Genomic DNA, 15,718 nt, shown 5'->3' on the forward strand with positions numbered 1-15,718 from the left:
TGATCGAACTCAAATCCAAGAATTTAAATATCGATCTGATCTGATATTAATGTCGATAATCAATCAATATCAGTAACTGAAACGCCGATGTCGATAATCATCTAGCTTCACAAAGTCATTCACTGGCAGAGATTCATTTTACTCTCATTGATGACAAAATCTCTTGAATGTCCAAGCAGTTGCTTCCACTGGAAAGGCCAGTTAGAAGTCCTGTGATTATATCCGTTGCCCAATTTCGCCCGGAGAAGGTAATTTTTGTAAATGCTCTCATCACTTGCATGCATCAAGTAGTCATATGATTGGTTGATACTGAAATATTTTTTTGTACAACTTGGTTCTTGTGAAGGCCCATGGCCTTCAGCTGGAGGCATTTGCACTTGCTGTTAGAAGACTGGACCAGGACTTGCCTAGACCAAAGCTCCTATTTGTGGGTAGTTGTCGAAATAAGCAGGATGAAGAAAGATTGCAGAAGCTCAAACACAGATCCAAGGAACTAAGTATTGATGACTATGTGGAGTTCCACAGGGATGTTATGTATAGGTTTGATTTGCATCACTGCTTGTTTAAATTCATTTCTTTTCAGAACATGGTATTTGGCATGCACTATTGATCATTCCTAGTTGCTAGGCAATCTCAAGTTTTGGATTCTCTTTTTAGTCTCTAGATTTGTTTGTACTATATTTTATTAACAGTCTATGCTCTTTGTGTTACTATACTTTGAATGCTTACGCCTGCACTTTTATGTTTAGTCCCTTTTGAGAGGAATGTGAAATACATTTTCTTAATGCTCTTAAGTGCATTGCCTTAATGCTATCTTTGGTGCATAAATTATAATTTCATTTATTGTTTGACATATTGACACAAGGTATCTTTGAGCTGTTTACTGAAACAGGGACCTAGTCCAGCTTCTGGGAGGTGCTGTTGCAGGACTCCACTCCATGATAGATGAGCATTTTGGAATTAGCATTGTAGAGTACATGGCAGCCGGTGTGATACCGATTGGTTAGTGCATATAAGCTCTCATCATACTGTTTACCCAGAGCAAGGTGTGTGTTCCACTGACAATATTGTGCTTCCCATTCAGCCCATAATTCAGCAGGTCCCAAGATGGATATAGTGTTAAATGAAGGCGGACATCGAACAGGTTTTCTAGCTTCAAGCAAAGAGGAATACGCTGAAGCTATTCTCAAGGTACTTAAGATGCCAGAGCCAGAAAGGCTTGCAATAGCCGCAGCTGCTAGAAAGCGAGCTCAAAGGTTCTCAGAGCAAAAGTTCTTCGAGGACTTTGAGGCTGCAGTTCAGCCTATCCTAGCACCCAAAGCTTCTTCATGAACTCAGACCGATTGGCTTATGTGTTTTTACTTGGTTTTCTTTCCCATAAGAGAGGTGTCTTCAAATTGTGTCATGGTCCACATATGATAATTATGTTACATATGATAAGTTTTCTTTTCTTTTGACAAATCCTGTAACTTCATAGTTAAACATTGTAATTGCCATGACTATTAGTTAAACATTCTTAGCAATTGGAAGTTACACAGAGGATAAAAGCAACAGTTCTGTTCTTCTCAAGTCTTTTGTGCTTCAGCTGCAGTTGATGTAGTATAATTTGCCTGAAGCAAAATAGCAGCTGCATGTTGACAATCCTGTGTTCTTTCAGGTATTCTGGTTTTTTGATGTAGCTTGTTGGAATTATTGCAGACTTCACATCCATATCATCTCTTCTTCAGCAGGCAGTCTTATTCCAGTCATGTCATTTTTGCATCTACAGACCCGATTTCAATCTTCTGATTTTGGTTCTTGTGGTCTCAGCTTGAGTGATTTGGACGTGCGAGACTAGCATCGAGGGTATGTTTGACGAGATCCCTTAATGTTCAAATTTAAATATATTTGATGGGAAGGTATCTGAGGTTAGCAAGAATATTCTATATTTGGAGAATACTTTCATTGGAATTTGGTGTTGATGTGATATTTTCATTAGGAAGCAGAACTTTTTACTCCTTTCATAAAACTTATTGTTGACTCCTTTCAAATACAAACTTATTGAGCCTGGGAAATCATCTATAATTAACCAGACACCACCTACAATATCAAGTTAATTACCACTGTCAATGAGATCTAAAAGCTAACTTAGAGATGAGATAGGAGCAGGAGCTATACGTTTATGTTCTTGATACAACAATGTATCATTCTTGTCTCATTTGCTAGTTCTTGATAGCATCATCTGATGGTTAAAACAATTTCATTATAAATGCAAAATCTCATTTTGCACTACAAAATCTCTCGACAATGATGCTCATATTGAATGTTCTATGGTTTCATACATGATATATATTTGATTGCACATTTAGTGCATCAAGGACATCCAAATTAGCAGCGGTGAATTCTAGGGAAGAAACTACTACCTGTGATGCCATGGCTTTCAAGCACACTAAACTTACAAAAGATGAAATGCTTTTAGATATACAAGATCATGGTTTCCTCAGTTATTTTGTGAAATAAGTGAGGAAACTATGATTCCTTTGTCTGTAGTTGTACTAGCTGACCTTATCAGATGATTGTCCTTAATAAGATGTACCCTCATTTTGGGGCCACATTGGAGACAAGACATTCTAATAAATCATCCAAAAGTTGGATGTCTACAGACTCTACCTGCTATAGGAATCAATCACCATCAACTACAACCATAAAGCCATAAGCAACCAGATAACATAACAAGGCTTACAGTAATTTTTTACTCACTTATTTTATGAAATCAACCTTCAAGCAAAGCAACTAAATATGTACCTCACACGACAAAATGATAAAAGAGATCCGAGCCAATGAGAATATACATACACACATACACACACAGACACACACACACATATATACATACACACACACATACACACACACACAAGGACATAATCAAAATATTTTGATATTAATTGCAAATTCTCAAACTTCATATGCTCAACCTGAACAAAATGAGCAACCCATATGCACCTTACATGTCTTCAAAGTCATCATGTGAGAACAAGAATACACAGTATTTCCTATGTTCCTACATGGTAAAACTTGAGCATAAGTCTGTTCTTCCTACCTCCAAAAAAGCATGTATTTTTCATCAGCAAAACTGCAGTCAGCAAGTTTCGATGCCTTCTTGAGCATCAGGTCCACAATGTTTTGATTAAGACATTAGATACATCCAGAGCGCTTCAGAGTTATCCTCAGGAGAAGCCAGATTGAAGTCTCATGTTCCTTCACATTCAAGGGAGGGATCTCATTTACTACAAAGTCCCTTGAATATTGAGTTTCCGAATACTCAATCAAGACACTACTAATGTGTCGCGGCAGTGAGTTTAGGCGGCGCAAGACTGAGTGCGGTAGCAACAGTAATAGCCATAACAAAGTTATTACAATAGATGCTTTCGGGAGCCTGTGTTAAACGGTAGCGAGCTAAAGACTCCTTAGTTCTATTCTGAGTAGTACTTGTTGAAGTCTGAGTAGCTACATACCGATACTCGCTCAGTTGATACCCTAGCTACCCAGCATAGTAGGGGCACGCATCAGTCCGATAATACCCAACATAAGTCTGCCCTAGCTACATACCCATAGCTACTAGACCTTAGCTACCTTTGAGTTAGAGACCTTAGCTACATACCTAGCAGCCACCGCATCAGCCTGAGTGACACTGGTTCAAGCCTGTAACTACTGGAGTGAACTCTGAAGCTACATGCCTAGCAGCACCGATTGAAGTCCTGTTAGCACTGCTTTGAGTCTGAGTATACTTAGCATCAGTCCTGCCACTACCTCGGTTAAGTCTTACCAGCAATAGCATCAGTCTTAGTAGCACCGAGTTAAGCCTTGGATTCACTGGTTGGTGATGTACTCGTTTGGTTCTGAGTCTACCCGGTATCAGCCTGGTTGCTAGGTTTCTTAGCCTGGTGGAGTGGCATAGTTCTTTTAGTCTGTAACTACCTTGTTTCAGGCTTAGTCCTGTTGGTACTGCTTTCAGACGCCAAGCAACTACAGAAGTAGACCTCGCATCAAAGCAAGTCAGATAGTCTGCCCATACCTCTAGGATTACACCCATACCCTTATAATAATGTGTTATTGGCAACAGCAATGATAGCTTTCCCTATGCCCGCCCGCAGGTTATCTCTGCTACATGGAATTCATCGAACAACCATAAATCATAATCATCATGCACTCCTTCAGATCAGACACATTATAACCAGTACACTCTTTCAATCTTTTGTTCTGCAAAGTAAAGGAATGTTTAACATCTCAAAGATAAGCATACAATAATATGCTTACAAACCAATATTCTCAAGTAAAAATGACTTACCCAAGGATTGCTTTTGGGATCAAGTGTGAATCTAGCAACAAAAACAGCAGAAGCTGCAATTACTGATGGCAAGAACTGAACACAGCCATAGTCCAGCAAACTCAACTCCGCAAGGTAGCTTCCCAAGAACTCAAATTGCAGATTTGAGTACTGTTTCAAGTCAAGCAAACCATAAGCGATGAAGCTATAATTCCACACTTCAGTACTAAATAATCAAAGAGGGAAAGAAGAAAACACTTGCATGAAAGAAGAACAAACACTCACTTTGCCATCTTCTTGACCTGCCTGTATGAATCGCCTATAATAATGAAATAGTAGCTTTAATTAGGGAGTACTCAATCACCATATGATTACACTGTACAATGTCACATGACAAGTCTCGTTCTTTACGATCACCATTTTGTTTGGCACTGTCATGGGGAGATGTAATGAAAAGTTTCGTGCTAAGTGGGCATCAGAAGGGGCGCAAGATACCATACCTCAGGAAAGTCTTGATGGTGGGATTGCCCATCTCAAACTTCAGAAACTTTAGGATGTCACTCTCCATTTTCACCACCTAATGGACAAAGGTAAGAAGGGGGCAAATAGTCATCAATATGCTCCGATTGAGATGATAGAAGCAACAGATCGAAGAAGAGATGAACAAAAGCTACCTCTTGCTTTGTGTACGTATTATCCGTGATATAACAGAAATCTTCCACATTAGGTGGGCTAATCTCTTCATATTTCCTGCATTGGTTGAGGCCAAGCCAAGAACTTTAATCAGAAGAAATCAAATGCAACCCCAAGTACAATGGAGGGAATAACAGAGCTCATCATTTCACCAAAGAAAAGCGCATCAGAACGTACGAAGCAATGAGCATGGAGGACACCCCCAGGAGCTGCAGTCGTTGCCTGTTGATCGCATTGAACGAAAGGAACCGATCAATGTACGAGATGGTGATGTGTAGGGTATCAGAGACCAGCTTGTATTCCTCCGCCACCTCGACAAGCCAATCCACAAGAATGCTCCTCATATTGGCGGTGACATCGCTCTGAACCGTCTCCATGTACTTCGCCAAAGGCCTCCGCTTTGCCTCCACCTAAAGACCCCACGAAAGAAACACCATAACCAAAAGGCCACATCTTTACCCCCCAAAAAACCCCTAATCGAAGACAAACCTCCATTGATCTGAGGTACTGATAGATATCAGACGCATAATGCGCACACATCTGCGGATCATCAATGTCGGAGCCACCATCCGACGAGGTAGCAACTTCAACCCGAGCAAGTTCCCGGTCATCCGACTCCTCCACCTTCTTCCTGGGCTTCGATTTAAGCTTAGAAGGGGGAGGGGTGGAGGGGTCCGCCGTGGCGAGGGTGACGACATTGGAGAGGGTGGGGAGCTCGCTGAGGGCCACGCGCTTCCTCTTGGCCGGCGGCTGGGCGGGGGGACTGGGGACTTGAGCGGAGGCGGCCCTTTTGGCGGCCGCGCGGGTGAGGCGAGGGGCGCAGTTCTCCTTATCCGCCATGGATCCCGACCCCTCTCGCTCTCTCTATGCCTGGCTGTAGGTTTGGGGTTGGGGGGGGGGGGGGTGAGAGGCGGAGAGAAGGGGTTGGGGGTTCTTGTATATAGGAGGTGACGAGTGGAAGTGCGACGGGGGGAAGGAAGTCCGCCATTTTTTGAAGCGATTCCCGAAAATAAGAAAGAGAAGGGGGAACCGGAGGAGGGAGGGGTCGGCGGTTCGCGGGGATTCGTATCGTATTCGAAAGTTCGAATCGAGGGTTTGGGGGAGACGGGAAAATTTGGGAGCGGCTCGCGGCGGGATCGGTCCCTCGAACCGCTTTCGGCATCTCAAGTGGCGGCCGTCGCACGTGACCAGGGTATGGTCTTTGCAAACGGCGTTACGTCTCGGGTTATGGACCGTTGAAGGAGCTCGATTGATTGAACCCGGTCCAATCGGATTGAGATCGGTCCGCGCCACACCCGTTGATTGGTTCACGACCCTGGCCATGTTCTCACACCGGAGGTAAGGATGGATTCATCCTACCATTGACGTGTGGGCAAGATTGTCTCGCTACTCAACAGCTGTAAAGTGAGGATAATTCTTTATAAATATTAATAAGTAAAAAAAAATATCGAATAAGATTTTGATTTTTTGATAAATACGTATGATAGATACATCATCACTCTAATGTTTTATATATAAATTTATCGTATGAGCATTTAAACAGTAACATTTGATAAACGGATTTTAGGTATACTATGATTAAATCATATTTAATTTTTTTTCTTAATCTAATAGTTTTATGCTTAATAAAGTTGATCAATTATCGTATGATAATTGTAATAGAGTTGATTTAGTAAGTATTGAGCCACAAGCTAGGAGTTAGTTAATGTCATCATATATAATCATCAATGATTAGGCATTATGAGCAATATGCTAAGTTCATATTTTAAGCCAAGTCTAGTCCTAATAATACTATCAAGCCATTAAATGAGACAATATTGGAACACTTTGCTTTAGTGCGATATTGAAAGTAACAAAAACTTATATTAACTTATAAGGATATAATAATTTATGTTTAAATATTTTAAACTAGTGATTTAGATTTAACAAAATTAATGAGTCAATTATCTAATTAGATCGGATTGTTATTAACTCTACAAAATTAAACTCATCAACCAAAGATTGATATGTGTATCCATCGAGTTGTCTCGCTTACTAGTTTGCACGTGGAATAATCATAAATTCATCATTTATTGATTTTATGACTCTATAAGATTATGATCAAACTTATTATGCAAGTAATATCATATATAATCATATTATTTTATTGATTGAAGATTTATTTATTTATTTTTGGATGTAGTAAGTTCATATCTTGATATTCTCTCTTAAATTGAATGAGAAAGTCTACTTTCTTTTATAACGATATAATATATTAATTTATTCTCATATTAGGATGGATAAAAAAATAATATTGATTTACGAGAGAGTGATGAATATATTATTGTTAATTTGAACTTAGATATTTTGGAATGATGGTTTAAGTTTATTAACATTAATGAGTGAGTTATCCCATATTATATATATATATATAATGAATCACGTATGTTGGATTTGGTTTAATGCTCACCGGCCTCAGTCACGGCGTTAGCGGTTGTCAGTTCTTCACGGTATCTGCAGGCCGCGTTTCCCTGAGAGCGAAGTGACCGGAAACCTTAAACGCGCGGTGCAGTTACCTCCACCTCCATCTCTCCGTCTGCGCTGCCGAACCCGCCGCCCCGAACGAGCCACAGTGCAGGCAACGACCTCCGCTGAACGCCACCACCTCTGCTCCCCGTTCTCCTCCCCCTTCCCTCTCGCTTCCTTTCGCCAAGCCTAGCAGAAGCCGAGTCCGCATTCCCCCGGTCACCACCACCGTCCACACGGGCCTCCGGGAGGATGGACCCTCTGTGGCGGTGGTGGGCGTGACAGGCACCGTCGGCCAGGAGTTCCTCCGGGTCTTTTCCGACCGCGACTTCCCCTACCGGAACATCCGCCTGCTCGCCAGCCGCCGGTCCGCCGGGAAGCGCCTCACCTTCGAGGACCGCGAGTATACCGTGGAGGAGCTCGGTCCGGAGAGCTTCGACGGGATCGACATCTCCCTGTTCAGCGCCGGCTGGTCGATCAGCAAGGAGCTCGGCCTGATGGCGGTCGAGCGGGGATCGATCGTGGTGGACAATAGTTCGGCGTTTCGGATGGATGGTCCCCGAGGTGCCGCTTGTGATCCCGGAGGTGAACCCGGAGGCCATGGCCCATATAAAGCTACAAGGGAGATCGGGGAAGGGGGGCGCTCTTTGCGAATCCTAATTGCTCCACCATTGTCTGTTTGATGGCTGCTACGCCCCTCCATCGCCATGCGAAGGTTATCACTCTTCATCAAAATCTAATCTTGGTGTGGCTTTTTCGCTGCCGGTCATGCTTCGTCTTCCATTCGTTTGTATCTTGTTCATTCTTTGTGGTCTTAGCTATGAACTAGCAAGCCACATTTATCTTTGCTCATAATCAACATCAGAAATGGGAATTATAAGATGCTAATTATTTGTATATCCTGATTGAATGGATATCTACCTTGATGGAACAAATAACAAGGATTTATAGGAATGGTGTCACGACCCGGGATAACCGGCTTATCAATTTCGTTAGGCTCCCAACTATTGCTCATAATGCTTAGACGTAGATGTAGGTTAATAGGTAGTACACCCATCATCGTTTGGTTCCCAAAGCATTGCCCAAAATGCTTAGACTTAAATTAATAATAGTACACATATCATACTCTTATAAGTCAAATCTTGATATTATCTACTTTCGATCTCCTCCAATTAAGGACTTGACATCCTTATCAAGACCCAACATAGCCCATACCAAACCTTAGCATGGTGTATGCGAGTCATAATCCAGTGGTGACTCCACGCCATGACGAGTCCTCTAACTCGAGCTCCTTTACCATATCTCAATTTTAAGATAGTTTTGATACAAATTGTCAGGGCCTGGCCTAATGGGATAACTAGCCTATCAACACTCATCAGACCCTTAAGTCAATCTTGGTCTTGCCCGCTTTCGGTGTGAGACTAATCAAAGTGTTACAAATGACAACATTGTTTTTATTTATTCATAGTTGGTTTATTTTGAATATAGACTTTAACGTAATGTAATTATGGTGCACTAGAATTTGGAAGCACAATATGTGATCAGTTCATATACAAATTCATTTTTTAATACTTATATTATGCATTCAAAAGTTGACTATTCTTCTTAAACATTAGGCGCTAAAAGATTTTGATCTCCTTTTGACATAGACTCGATGTTCTTATGGGGTGAACACTAACTCATGTGCCCTAGATCTATTACAAAATATTCATGATAGAAATTATAATTATTGGTCCATGTTTAGGTCTTACTGTAAGCTGTAAGTGGTTAAACCCTGCATGTGGTGGATATATAATTGTATATGGGTAAAGATAATTCACTAGCTAAATTTCAGTGCTCTTATGAAAGCTAGTGTACAAGCGATGAATGGTCGTCTCTGTACATGCTGTTCGCCTGATTATTTATAGAGCTTTATTGTAAATAAATTCTGAGTGAATTTTTCTGCTTTCACTTGCTTGTACAAATGAACAAGATGTACATCATTTAATCTTGACTGCATGTACAAATGATGTAATCAAGTTTACATAAAAAAATTAATCTTGACTGCATGATTGGTTTCTGGTTTTTCATATCTTGTGGACCTGATGCATGCGATTAATCATAAGCTGATCATGAAAGGATATTTTATTTTTCGGGCATACTATGCTGATCTTTCCTCAGTTTTCTTTGTCAAGCTTCCTATGAACGTGAAGAGGTTTGATTTTGCCATGGCTTCAAGGTTTCCTGCTGGTTATTAAACTCAATTGAAGTTTGTTTATGAATGTCACCAGAACCTTTAATATTTTGAATATGCAGCACTTATAGGGTTACCTGAGTTTGATAGACTTACAAATTATAATATCTCTTTCAGTCATTGGAATCTGCATCCATTTTCACATCGCTAAGACAACGTTCTTTGAAGATCAGGAAGAATAATGCATCCTAATATTTTTCGGCTTGACTTTCTGCATCCTGCAGGTGGTCAGGATGGTTGTCAGCACCTATCAGGCAGCCAGCGGTGCAGGCACTGCAGTGATGGAAGAGCCTATGCAGCAGACTCATGAGGTGTTTTTGTGTTCTTTTCTTTATTACTTTACCTAATCATCTTGTAACTGATAGCCTTATGTACACTCTTCTTATGTTACTTTATAGATCTTGGAAGGCACACAACCTACTTGTAAAATCTTTATGCCACCTTGATCTGAAGACATGATCAGAGAAATGATTAAGTTTTAATGCTTCTAAGTCTCACTTTGTGCAGTTTGCATTGAATCTGTTCTCACACAATGCAGCAGTTTTTTCTAATGGCTATAATGAGGAGGAAATGAAATTGGTTAAGGAAACAAGAAAATTTTGGGTAATTGCATATCAATTGTTATAAGTATTCAGTTTTTTTCTCAATTTTCTTTGATTTGTATTAATTAAATATTTGATCACCTTATTTTCCAAGCATACCATTCTCCAGAATGACATGGATGTCAAAGTGACTGCAACTTGCATACGAGTTCCTGTGATGCATGCACATGCTGAGAATGTGAACCTCCAAATCGAAAAGCCACTTTACGAAGTCAGTTGGAGTAACATGCATAGAAAGAAAGACAACATAGTGAAGAAAATTCCACTATAATTTGTGAACCTCTAAGTCATATTTATCTAGTATGGTTGTGGTAAAGAAGTGCAGCTGGTCTGGCTAACTCGGACTTCTAGATCTATTGGTTTCTTGAACAAGTCTCTAAGGCATACATTTGTATTATTAGAGAATCATTATTTCTCTGTTGATATGCATGGTCAATACTTCCTAGTTTCGGAAAGGAAAGGTTTTTGAAAGTAAAACGAGCAAGCTCTCCAACCGTTGATCCGAAGAGCTTAAGGAAGGATGCCATGACGTTAACCATAATCAGTGTCATTCTTGATTTTTGTAGTGACATAAAATACTTCCAATGAAACTAGCAAGTTGTCCAACCAGTAACCTCACCAGTTAAATCATTAAGGAATATGCCATATTCTGATCATCATCAACACTGTTCCTGATTTGTGTGAATCTGAGTGCAAAGATGCATATAGTGTGAGCATTACAATCTCTTGCTCTTTTAAGTTATTCCTTTGGCACTATTTTGGAGGTTGTTTAACATGAAATGCTCTTCAATTTGGTCATGAATCATAGTCAAACCTACTGACTGGAATAGATGTGTTTAGGTATACCTTCAGGATTAGAAGTATATATATGCATAACTACTAAATGTGTATGCACAAATATAGCATTTGTTGGCAAGGACAATAATTTGAAGCTGACTGTTGTTACAAGGAAATCTCAAACTGAAGGCAATCTCAACCTTCAGGATTAGAAGTATATATATGCATAACTACTAAATGTGTATGCACAAATATAGCATTTGTTGGCAAGGACAAGAATTTGAAGCTGACTGTTGTTACAAGGCAATCTCAAACTGAGTGCTTTGTTAGATGACAGGTTTTATCATTTGCACTTAATCATTTAATTGTTATTGACCTAATTTGAATGTATAGGATACCGCTAGACGCATTCTGGAGGGAGCTGCTGGTGTGGTGGTTGTCGATGACCGTGAATCCAATCACTTCCCTACACCACTGGATGTTAGTTTTTTTCCTTTATCATTTACTAATGTTAAAACTGGGAGAATCCACGAATAAAATTTGCTACTGATTGCACTTCCATCCAAATATCACTGCACATCACCTTTGCACTCCATTTGAATCCTTGCTGATGATTTAAATCAGAGATGAGATCTCCTTACTGCAGGTATCCAACAAAAATGATGTGGCGGTGGGTCGCATATGTCAGGACCTATCTCAAGATGGCAACCTCGGGTAATACGCTCCATTTTGTCAAAAAATCCGAGTGATTGCTGCTACTATTATTATCTTCGACCTTCACAAAAATAGAATACCATGTACTGATCAAAGTTTCACTACAGGTTGGACATATTCGTCTGCTGATATCAGATACGTAAAGGAGCAGCCCGAAAAGCTATCCAGATTGCCGAAAAATTGTTGTAGACGATGCCCGCCCTGATCGTTTTTGCAAATGTTAAGCCATTTTCTCTGCGGCCTGTTGCTGAAACACAAGATACGAGATGATAACGTCGAATTTTTTGGTCCTTGAAATAATTCAGTGTCTGTTTATGTTGTGAGAGAGCACAATTCTGTAAGATCGACTACGCTTTCTCGACCAATTGATCTTTCTGTACCATAACCTATGAATTCTGTTCTGTGAAAAGAAGATTTCATCTGTTTCGACCCATCTGGAAATGCCTGCCTCTTGATTGGAAATTTTCATCTGTGGATCTTCCCAAGGTCAAACTTTTGCAGCTTTCTGAGGACCTTCTTCCACCATTTGACTGAGATTTGATTCAAGCTTTTCCTGAAGAAATATATACATTGCGATGTTCCAAACTTTTGTTTCATTTTATACTTGTGGAAAGCTTTTTTTAATATTTATTTATATGAAATATATGGACAACATATCACTCTCTTTTTTATGTATATATAAACGCACACACAACATATCCGTATATACGTATATCTCATCATAATCCATCCACTATAGCCAAAATACCTTTGGCAGGAGGAGAGGCAGAGAAGTATCGAAAGATACGGAGATGCCGCAAAGGTGTTCGATCAAGGACACTTGGGTCGCCTCCTCTTCCCACTGCCTGTGTACTTGTCCCTGTAACAGGGGCACTCATCTTTGTGTCCGTACGTTCCCGATGGCACGCACCGGCACTGCTCGCAGCACAGCCCGCAGTACTTGAGGCACCGGTCCCGAACGCTCGCCTTGGAGCACCTCACCTTGCACTTGGACTCGCAGAACGCTGCAACCACGCAAACGATTTAGCGCAACGGCATGAACAGAGCAAAGCAAACAAGGCTCGTCTACGATTACCTGAGCCTGCCATGGTGACTTGGAGGCAGGAAGAGGCGAAGAGGACGAGGAGAAGAGCTAAGATGGAGTAGAGGGGCTTCATGACTGCTCACGGTGCAGAAAGATCGGGTGGGTCTGGTGATTTATAGGAGAGTGGGAAACGTCGTCGGTGAGGAGTAGATGATGAGGTTTGAGCTGGCATCCGATCGGCAATGGCTTCATCATGGGATCACAACAACAGTAGGGGAAGTGGAGGGATGCAGTGCTGTTGTGGAGAGTGGGGTAGGCGGCCTCATTGAGGTGCACTGATCGCCGGTTGCTGCACGCTTCTCTCGAAAGGAAGATATCAAGAAGAATGTGGATGACTTTGCTTGCCTTCGAATCTACTTTGTTTGGATTTGCACATCTCTGGGATGAACCCGCAGATCTTGATAAGCTCAGTTGGACGGCACTCATACTATTTGCTCATTCATTCCTTGCGTTAATTTGGATAGCTTTCATTCAGCTCATAGACCATTGATATGGGAAGTCTTCATATGGAATGGAATTATATAGGGTGGATGGTCAAAGCAATTGCCTTCTGATATAGAACAGCTTACTCGATCTTGTCTCCCTTCTTCACTCATCAGTAGACCTTCCTTCTCTCTTCTCATTGCTCTGATGGATAAGTTGGGATGACACCGTACGTCGAAATTACGGCATTTATGAGGCCATCATCTTTCCTATGCCTTCTTTCGAAGAAGGTAAAATGCTTCTTTCCTTCGATCATATCCAAGTTTCTTTTTCTCTTTTATTGGTTTTATGATTAAAAAGGGTTTACCCTGAATTTTATTGGATTAGAAATCGCATCCAAGTTTGGTTTCCGATATAGCATATGCTGAAGTGAAAATTTCAAAGTTATCTCTCTACCAAACTTTGTTGCTGATTTTATATATCTGAAAACGACTGATATGTTTCAAGAAATATATAATAATGTGAAAGAAAATGAACTTCTTTTGAAAAATATGTGAAAAATATCATACCACAAATATTTCAGAACATTTGGATCTTCTCAGAGGGAGACATTTAGTTTTAGATTCCAACATTTGTAGTGACATTTTCCATAGGTAAAAAATAATAATTAAAATGGTGGTTAAGTCGAATATTAATTAACACAGAAGATGCATAAGAAGCACTCAACAATATAGTTGAAGATAGTTAGTAGCATCTTTGAAACAACCAATTCAATGTACAATCTTTCAAGAAAACGACGGAGAAACAGAAGAGAACAGGCATAGATGCGCGGCAAAATTTTGACAAGGCCGTCTTGACTTCTTCTATGTACACCATCCCCATTGACCTTTTATTCAAAATCCCATCTTATTCAACTACTGTTAGATCATCGGTGAAATTGATGTATGCTGCAGTTGTACCAGAAAACCTCAGAATAGTATCTATTCGACTCGTCGGACAGGGTCGCCTGGTTCATCCGCATTCAAGGAGAAGATGTCAACAGGTGCCGTAGTGCAGTCATATATGCTACCTTTGATCTTTGAATGAACGCCTTGATGGTTCTGATCAAGAAAAATCACTATTACGGTGATGTCGTCGTGGAAGTGGCGCCTTATTCCCTTTCCAATCCGTTTTATATCATCATATCTCATCTCCCTCTTTCTTGCAGCCTCATTAAGAGCAGCCCGGACCAATCGCTTGGCTATTCCCTGCATGAGCCAGTGAAGAATTGACTTAGATTACCGTCAGAAGCACGACATGCATGTTAGAAAGGCAAAAGTGAGCCAGGGAGCTCACCGCTCTTGGGTTCTTGAATACTATCTCGACAGCAGCTTCATCACTTAACTGCTCCCAGAGTCCGTCTGATGCGAATATCAAGAATAAGTCATGTGGCATAAGCTTTCGGACCCGAATCGATGGCTCTGCAGTGATGACAGGTCTCTTCAACGGAACTGGAGAAACAAATTGATGGAATAGCGGATCCCTACTGAACTCAGGTTTCTTTAGGTAGATGTCTCCGATAGACCTCGAGACCTTACAAGGGGAAACCAATGTTATTTAGTACACAACAATGACGGGATTAAAAAGATTAGAAATGAGGTTTGAAATAAGCTAAGCAAAGATACAACAGATCTCACGACAACACAACATATAAAATTACACATTTAGCAAATACTTAAAAGCTGATCATTGGTTATTCACAACATATGGGTACACTTTCTTTAGGTAGATGTCTCCGATAGACCTAGAGACCTTGCAAGGGGAAACCAATGTTATTTAGGACACAACAATGACGGGATTAAAAAGCTTGAATTAGAAATGAGATTTGAAATAAGCCAAGAAAAGAATCAAAAGATACAACATATCTCACGACAACACAACATATAAAATATATCTGCTTTATAGAATGTTGATCTCTACCATCATTCATTTGGCTTTGATAGATTTAAATTGTGAACTTGTGAAGGCCATGTTTTGATTAATATGGCCGCCTGATAGGTGCAATTCCAGCTATATAATATGTTGTTTCACCTTTTTCCAGAAATGGCCTGGTTTACCAAGAGGCGCTCGGGCGCTCGCCTAAGCTATTAGTTCGACAACACAACCAATGGGGTGGGTCACCGGCTGTAACCGGTCACGAGCTACGTGACCGGTTGACATCAGTGATTTCAATAGGCGCTCGGGCGCTCGCCTAGGCGCTCGAGCGAGGCGAGGCGAGGCCCGAGCGCCTCGCTTCATGTCCAGGCGTCTCACTTCAAAGAGGCGTCGCCTAGGCGCTCGCCCGAGCCCAGGCGTCGGGCGCTTCGAGCGAGTGCCTAGGTTAAACCAGACGACCGAAC

General features: G+C 40.9%; 3 protein-coding genes and 1 pseudogene across 3 annotated transcripts; 2 read left to right on the forward strand and 2 right to left on the reverse strand.

Moving 5' to 3' along the window:
• The first annotated feature begins 9 nt into the window (after window positions 1-9).
• On the forward strand, window positions 10-1,533 carry LOC135614674 (GDP-Man:Man(3)GlcNAc(2)-PP-Dol alpha-1,2-mannosyltransferase-like). Its single transcript, XM_065112288.1, has 4 exons — window positions 10-248; window positions 347-540; window positions 893-1,002; window positions 1,085-1,533. The coding sequence occupies exons 1-4, from the start codon at window positions 168-170 to the stop codon at window positions 1,330-1,332; spliced, it is 633 nt and encodes a 210-aa protein (XP_064968360.1). The 5' UTR covers window positions 10-167; the 3' UTR covers window positions 1,333-1,533.
• Window positions 1,534-2,820: 1,287 nt separating this feature from the next.
• LOC135614675 (cyclin-A3-1-like) lies at window positions 2,821-5,917 on the reverse strand. The gene is made up of 7 exons (XM_065112289.1): window positions 5,492-5,917; window positions 5,180-5,412; window positions 4,984-5,059; window positions 4,810-4,886; window positions 4,595-4,628; window positions 4,331-4,480; window positions 2,821-4,242 (listed from the first exon to the last, which is right to left on the reverse strand). Exons 1-7 carry the CDS (start codon window positions 5,840-5,842, stop codon window positions 4,147-4,149), a joined length of 1,017 nt encoding a protein of 338 aa, XP_064968361.1. The 5' UTR covers window positions 5,843-5,917; the 3' UTR covers window positions 2,821-4,146.
• Window positions 5,918-7,353: 1,436 nt separating this feature from the next.
• Window positions 7,354-12,264, forward strand: LOC135613823 (uncharacterized; annotated as a pseudogene).
• Window positions 12,265-12,437: 173 nt separating this feature from the next.
• On the reverse strand, window positions 12,438-13,028 carry LOC103987524 (peamaclein-like). Its single transcript, XM_009405851.3, has 2 exons — window positions 12,909-13,028; window positions 12,438-12,837 (listed from the first exon to the last, which is right to left on the reverse strand). Exons 1-2 carry the CDS (start codon window positions 12,988-12,990, stop codon window positions 12,644-12,646), a joined length of 276 nt encoding a protein of 91 aa, XP_009404126.2. The 5' UTR covers window positions 12,991-13,028; the 3' UTR covers window positions 12,438-12,643.
• Between the last annotated feature and the right edge of the window lie 2,690 nt (window positions 13,029-15,718).

Source organism: Musa acuminata, chromosome BXJ2-6 (genome assembly GCF_036884655.1).
Source record: "Musa acuminata AAA Group cultivar baxijiao chromosome BXJ2-6, Cavendish_Baxijiao_AAA, whole genome shotgun sequence".
Taxonomy (NCBI): Eukaryota; Viridiplantae; Streptophyta; class Magnoliopsida; order Zingiberales; family Musaceae; genus Musa; species Musa acuminata.